At 42.8% G+C, this 8052-nt stretch overlaps 1 protein-coding gene across 1 annotated transcript; it reads right to left on the bottom strand.

The window, feature by feature from the left end:
• Nucleotides 1–798: 798 nt before the first annotated feature.
• LOC119461348 (translocon-associated protein subunit delta) lies at nt 799–7954 on the bottom strand. The gene is made up of 5 exons (XM_037722628.2): nt 7822–7954; nt 6457–6575; nt 5235–5399; nt 4179–4244; nt 799–1020 (listed from the first exon to the last, which is right to left on the bottom strand). The coding sequence occupies exons 1-5, from the start codon at nt 7880–7882 to the stop codon at nt 916–918; spliced, it is 516 nt and encodes a 171-aa protein (XP_037578556.1). The 5' UTR covers nt 7883–7954; the 3' UTR covers nt 799–915.
• Between the last annotated feature and the right edge of the window lie 98 nt (nt 7955–8052).

Here is an 8052-nt window from a genome sequence, read left to right on the forward strand (position 1 = left end):
CACAGACTACCGAAAGACCCAGGTAAGCGGGAAAATGGTTAGATATAAACATTCATAGAGAGAGATACTAGATAGCTCCTGTAGAGAGCATGGAGTACCCCAAGAATGCTAACACATTAAAAGCAGAAAGAATGGGCAGCGTTTCCATTCTTCACTAAAATCTCAAAGTGGGAATGGGGGGGGGGAGGGTGGGCTGCTGCACATAATCTAGTAAGCATAGGATGCTGTGGGCTCCCTTAGATGAAAGAACATACTGCCAACGCACTGCATATGAGTGAGGCAGACTAGAGAATAGGAACTATGCAAGTAATCTGTGTGACTAGCAGTACAGACTAGCATGCAAACATGATGGGCCAGATTGACAGCGGTTGGCGAGCCTGTGAATCTACCAAGTAGAGCATGTGTGATGGAAGCAATCTGACAGGAGACGCAAGATCTGCAGTGGCAGAAGAATGCACAAATTGCGATAAACATCAGCTCGGGACAATTCGTGGAAAATAAGAGGCACATGTAGGTCAGACCGTGGTGAAGGAGTGGCGAGTGTCTATATCCATGAAAGTGCTTGTATGCAACAAGCAAAATGTAATTTTAAGCTTTTCTCTTTTGTGCAGCACAAGTTCTGGGAGAAAAAGAAAAAGTTATCTGGGGTTTAATGTCTCAAAACTGCACAGCGTTATAACCGATGCCATGTGGCGGGCTCCGGAATAATTTTTACCATGTGGTGTTCTTTAACATGTATTCAAATCTAAGCACACAAGTGTTTTTACATTTTGCTCCATTGAAACAAGAACACAAGGCTCCATTACAAAAAGACATGTTAGGCACCACTGGTTCCCTTTATTTTTGTATAAAAAAATTAAATAAAAGGGAGACATACATGATGAAACAACATGAATGTATGCACATACAAAACATCTATGACTGAAGCTTTGCCTTCGCACTGTAGGCAAAGTACCACAGTAGTGCAGCAGCCATCACGGCGACAAATTCACTCTGGACCCATGGACCACGGTAGGTACCCTGGATAAAAGAAAAAAGGCATACGACTTTTCAGGGCCAATGAAACTGTACATTACATACCTAACAAGCTTAAGATTTGCTTTAAACATAGACTCTCACGATGAACTGAACTATACAGCAGAGGGAGTGTGATGTGGCAAAGCGCCACTGCATTACAGCGTGTACAACGACGTTGCAGACTAGCTGATCGTGTTCCACTGAGCCAAGCCATACTTGGCGGAACGAATAAACTAGCTCGTTCAATTTCTTTGCATCTTTTTTTTGTGAACGCCTCGTGGTCGCCATTTAAAGTAGAACCTTGTACATAGGTTTCGGAAAAGAAAACGCAAGAACAATACTTTACAGGGAAAACATACGATCTGAAGTCGCTAACGAATTTGACAGACTCAACTGCAGTAGACATTACATAAGGTGAAGCGCAACGTGAATCATTGCAGCACGAAACGCCGATGTGCGCTGAGATGGTGGGGTCCGAGTGGCCCAAGACATGCATTGCCGTTTTTATGGCTTCGGCAAGCTTTACGTTTGCGCTCCTCGAATTCAGTAAGGGCAGCAGCTGCTTCGAGCAGGGTGTTTTTGTGGTAAGTTTTGATGTGTCCACTCTGTGCTAAATCGTTGCGGCACAAGATGACGATGCACGTCAAGTGGTGGTGCCTGAGCAATCCGAGACGGCGATGGGAAACCGAAATATAATTGATCTGGTGGGTGTGACGCTGGAATACGATGCCTACAATACCGCCAGAATGCAACCATTACAGTCACCTCGCACTGCCTGCAACAGCGAACGGCGGCGCATTTGGGTTATCACCCATTAAAAGCATGTACTATGATTTAAACAGCACTACACCCCACATGCCGTGAAACAGATAGGTGAAGATGCTTATTGCAATAGGGTTGGCGACGTTAGCTGTGAATACAGCGTGTGATGACCCAGGAGATTTGCCGATACCAAAACGGGAAACTGAGTGCGTGCTGGCGTTTTCACGTGACATGGGCAGGCAAGTATTGTGGGGAAGCTGCTGCGGCAGGCGGCTACTGTTCTCGATAGCGCGTGACTCGCGCTTTTCTTGTTTATGTGAGTTGTAGCAGCCGAAAAATGTACCATACAATTGCAGTTTGGCAATTTACTGAACGATGGAGCCAACAAATTGTGTTTTCCGGGAATGTAGGAACTGGGAAATCGTACCTAATGGGATCATATTAACGAGGTTCTGCTGTACAGACTAGCACTTTCTGACAATCAGACGTTGGCTTTCCCGCACAGCTTAACCATATGACGGCTGTGCTTGGTGCAATTTCGTAACCCTTATTGATGTCAGTTCGCAAACTAGCGCTTTCAATATGCACTTTAAACTGTGACATCCACAGTGTAAAATAAGTGTTTGGTGAGCCCTCTTATCCCCTTCAGGTGCCATTTTGTCCATTGAAAATTTAGATTCACCACATTTTTTGCACCCTCAGAATCATGATAAGTGTACAGCTGCAGAATGGTTTAAGAATTTTGAATTCCTCAGTCTTTCCTGCAGAGCTTATTCATATGGCAATTGAGCTTACTGCACTTTACTAAAGAGTGAAATGGGAAAAATGATATTAAGTTACATTCGTCGCACAAGGTAACTTGCATTATATTTGTGCACATGCAAGTATTCATCATCTAGGGAACAACTGATATACTGTATGAAAGCCTACACAGTTACGCCACCTAGGTCAAAGTGCGCTTGAACCAGGCATGTGCACTCAGTACAAATACTGGAATTCGTATTCACATAATTGCTCCATACTATCCCATACCAGTCAACATAGTTTTGACATTATAGTGTATTCCAAATGTCCTGCTTTCTGATAAGTATTCTAGTGCCTATAACATGTTTGAAGGTGTAAAAGGTCCTAGTGATGGCATGGAAATTCCTATATTTCAGATGCTAATATATGTAACCAAGAATTAGTGAGCATTAGAAACATGTTTTTTAAAAACTAGCCTGTTATACCATATTGTTCAAAAACAATCTGAAGAAAAACGTAAATTCTCAAATACCTTCAAAACCTATTATAAAAACCTCACATATGTCTATAAAAACACTACTGATCAAAATGACCCATTCTTGCATCGTATTGTGAAACTTTTGCCGCGTTATACATCATACGAAATGCGCATACAAAACACTTGTCACACCTCGATGTAGGCCAAACTACGGATTCTAAATGTTAAAATATATATACTTTCAGACTGCTTGAACAAGGAGTTTTATCAGCGCATACATTCTGTACCATTTCATAGCATTAGAAAGCTTTATGTAGATTAAAATATGTTTCCTTGTTTTGTTTTTGTTGTTGTTTTGAGATTGTATTATGTCGGTTATGCCAAACCATATTCATATATTATGCTACTTGCTTCTGTTTTTGTTTTAGTTACTGATCATATTGTCACCGCTGCCGAGCAGCAAGGCTAGCGAGGCTTGTCAAGCAGCCTTGAAGACTGCTTTTTTTCTCGTCAAATGCAGTTGTACATGCCCTGTACAAGAAGCTGAAATAAAGCATTCAATTATACAAAAATGTGCAACAGTTACGTAATTGCCATATCAGATGCACTCCAAGTACTACGCCTAGCATAGTCACCAGCATCACTTCCAAATAGCTCCAGCACTTGTTAGTAGCGGACTGAGATCAGTCTATTATAGGTCTGTTAAACAAAACTTCTAAAAAGTGACTCGCCTCATCTTTCAATTTCTTTGAAAGCACACAGTGGGTTACAAGGTACACAGTAGCGGAGGGCTCCAGGTTAACTTTGACCATGAGCGTTGATGCGTTCCAGCACCATCGTAATGTGGCCGCAGTGGCCGAGAAATGTGTCTGCGACCTAGTGCTCAGCAGCACCGAACACCATGGCCACCGAAGCGAGCCAGAATGGTGGGCATGTGAATGCTTGTTTTGTGCTAACTGCAGTTACGCATTTTCCTGACAGTCCACTTACCATCATTGCATCCCGTATAGCAGTGACATTCGCTACAGGCAAGCGCGACTGTACGACGGTGTTTGTGCATTCCATCTGAATGTGGTCGAGACAGCCAACAAGCGAACCAGTCTGCTCATGACCAGTAAGTCATCCCACTGGGCAGCTACACAGTACAGGCTAGGTATTATATCCTGTGAGCACTCACCGGATGGTTCAAGTTGATGGTGAAGAGAGGAGTCACACCCTGGGTACTTTCGCCTGTGCGCTGGGCCTAGAAGTGGAAAATTATGCAGTCACTCCTGGAAGCCACACTCATCATTAGTCTATATTATTCCGACTGCAGGATGAAGGCCTCTCCCATCAAACTGCAATTACCCGTATTGTGCCAGCTGACCCCATATTATTATGCCCGCAAATTTCCAGATTTCACTATACCACCTAGTTCTCTGCCATCCTCGACTGTGCTTCCCTTTCCTTAGCACCAATGCTGTAACTCTAATAAGACCATCGGTTATCTGCCCTATGTTAAATGGCATGTTCAACTCTATTTATTGCTCTTACATGTCAACTAGAATATCGGTTACCCCTGTTTGCTCTCTAATCCACATCACTGCCTTCCCATCTCTTAAGGTTAAGCCTATAATTTTTCGCTGCATCACTTGTTGCGCAGTATGTAGCTTCTTCTCAAGCTCCTTTGTTAAAAGGGCCCTGGAACACTTTTTGAACATAGTAAGAAAATGTTGCGGATCTGTCAGAAGAAAACAGAAAAACAATTACATTTTCGTACTACCGGTCTAAACATGAAAGTCTCACATTGCTGCGTCGTGCTATGCGTAGCCTCCGAGATAAACAACGGAGTGTAGATGATGCGGCCGCCACGAGCAGTCTCGCATTCAACCTTTGGGTGGGGCATTTCTCCCTTGCGGCCTCCCTGTGTAGCTTTCAGCATGCTAGTGGAAATGAAAGGAGACAGAAAGCCTTTGATCGGCCCGATAACTACACCTAACTTTGCATGTGCTTGAAGGACTAGGAAAATATTTGTAGCGGAAGATTTGTGAGGAGACAATTTAATAGTGATATCATTCTATGATTTGACAGAACAGTGTTTCAAGGCCCTTTTAACCTCCAAGTTTCTGCCCCGTATGTGAGCACTGGTAGAATGCAATGACTGTACACTATCCTTTTCAAGAATAGCAGTAAGTTGCAGGTCATGACTTGGTAATGCCTAAATCGGCAATCAATGTGCATTCCTCCCACTTACCTTACGGAGGGCTCCATAGCCTTCCTCATCATACACCCTGATCAGGTAGTCCCCAGACTGGGCCTTGCTCAGTTCTTCTGTCCAGCTTACTTGGTAATCGTTGGTCTCAGTAGACTTCACCACTGGAACAATTTTGCCTTTCACATCCGCATACAGTGGGACATTCTGAAATCCAACAAAGCAATAATATATTGCACTAACAGGCCATCAAAAGCAAGTCACATTTATACTGTAGAAAGTAAACTGGGGTGTTCAAGAAGTAAACATTTCGATATCACAATGAACACAAAAGAACTAGCTTCAAATACTTCATTTGATAATGCATATTTTTGTGTGTTATTGAACATTATAGAAATTACAAAGCACTGCGATATGAGGTGAGCACCAATATATTATACAGGACACACTGCCACCACATTCATCACCAAAACAACCTGCCAAGACTGGGAGCACGAGAAGCTACTTACTGTGCAAGCAAGGAGACTAATAAATCACTAATTCAACGTCGATATGATGCTACAGGGAGCCAATTAAAAGCCCACGAAAAAGCTTGACAAAGGCAAATGTTCCCTACACTGGGCTTCTCTGCCAGACCGTCATGCACTGGAACATACGCGACAATGCAGCAAGAACAGGGGCAGCCTCAAAATGAAACCAATGTGTCTACAAACGAACAGTACACTCAGCATAAGTCAAATAAATAGTGGCTGATTGCACATTGCATGAGGTCACATGGCTTAACAAAAACTGAAGGTTATAAGTTAAAATTCTGATGACCATAGTTCAAGAGTTCAGAATAAAGCAAGAGAAACTTGCACATGCACTGTACAACACTTAAGGTTACAATTTCCAAATACGTTGAGTGAATAAAAAATCAGCTTTATAGATGTTTCATACTAATTTGACAAAATTATTTCTTGCAGCTGTGGTATTTGAATGATGACAAGTGCTGAAAAATAAGTTTGGCATGTTCATGTCATAAAATGCCAATATCACAAATAACTCTTTCGTTGAAGTGTAGCTTCTTAATGTCAGTAAACGATGTAGCACACTATATAAAGAAGCAATAGTCGATACTAGAGGAAAAGGTTTTATGTATCGTCATCTAGTCAACTGCAAGAAATGGCGTCACAGTGTGGATAGGTGCCAGCTATGGTCAGCACTTTATTTACATTTGTGACATGATCATCCAACGATAAGTGATGCCGGTACTATCCATTACCTGTACGTTTTCACGGCACCTGAGGTGGAATTCAGCGATGAATGCGATGTTTGCGATCACAAGTCCATCTGTCGTTGTGTAAACCTTTGGCGTCACCTCAGGGTTCTCGCAGACTTTACCTGCAAGGCAGATTACAAACAGTTTATGAAATATGGTGATATCAATCGTCGTGCACTGAACACTGAGACTCGTTCTTGAGTTTCGCCAATGCCAGCTGCTAGAGTTGCGATAACAATTAAGCGACTATAGAAACGACCTTCCTGGCGTAAAGATAACGTTTGTTTGAGTGTCATACCCAAGGCACATGGGATCGATTCCGATCGGGCTCGATAGCGATCGAGAGTGCCCCGTGTGACCGAGGTATTAGGCGCTGAGCTTTGCCCAGTCTAAAGCCCAATCTTGGTGATGCTCATGGTGCTGCGTTTGAGGGCGAATTTTGTTTCGCGATAAGCGCTCGGAAGCGCCATCGCTATTGAATCGCGTCCCGCCAAATTTATTTGCTTCTTTCGCTCTCTGGGCTGTGTGTTCTGGCACTACTGTCAACTGTGGAATAAGGTCATTAGATAAAACTAAAGTCTTTAATCTGGAAAGCTTCAGCGCAAGGTACATCTCTGCATGCAACTATCTGCGTAGAATCTAGTTTTGCTTGTTTCTTGTTACGAGGTTACTACTCCAGTTTTACTTCGGGATCTCCGATTGTTTACTTATACTCTAAACGTGATTCATGCAAAGTACTACAAAACAAAAATAAATGCTGAAGGGGGAGCTGACAGTTCGGATACATCTAAACACGAATTCCAGCTCACTGTAGTTCCGATTGTACGATGTGTCAGTTCGTGAAAAATATGTTAAACGTGCAATGTGCGCTCATGTTAAGTCCCTTCTGCATCTCAGAGGGACGAGAAGAAGATGCTGGCTGTGTTGTGTATTCGACATTCACATATTTTTCGAATACACAACACAGCCAGCATCTTCTTCTCGTCCTTCTGAGATGCAGAAGGAACTTAACATGAGCTTAACAGACTTAACATTGCACGAAACGGCTTTATAGCGTAATGCATTGAGCAGCCGGGAGGTTCAACTTAAGGAATCTAAAGCGGCTGGATAGGTTCAGCTCCTGTAACAACGAGCGGCTTGGTCACCACTATCATTTAAAAAGTTCGGCAGCCTGCTATGTAAGCAAGAGATCGCAAATGATATGCGATGACACTGTGCAGATGCTCCTCTCGAAATGTTACGCCGGCGATTCGAACAATTTTCAGTTGGCAAAATTAGCAAACTAGAGCTTCCTGCCGGCTGAACCGCTAAGTACAATGGTGTTACGTTGTCAAAGAAAAAAATCGACAGTAGGAAAATATAACTTACCGTAGCTGAACTCAAGAAAAGCCAAGAGGAACGCGGCGACAACACACCTCAACGCTGCCATGTTGCTGAAGAGGGGGAGAACACGTGTAATGACGTGGTGGTGAACTCTCCAACGTACCTGTTCAGAGCAATTCGTTTCTCGATAAACAACCAAACATTTAATAAACTATTTATAACGTTGTTTCAAATTTATACTACTTATTTATTTTATGACGTAACGACACATTTTAA

This window comes from Dermacentor silvarum, chromosome 8 (genome assembly GCF_013339745.2).
Source record: "Dermacentor silvarum isolate Dsil-2018 chromosome 8, BIME_Dsil_1.4, whole genome shotgun sequence".
NCBI classification, from domain to species: Eukaryota; Metazoa; Arthropoda; class Arachnida; order Ixodida; family Ixodidae; genus Dermacentor; species Dermacentor silvarum.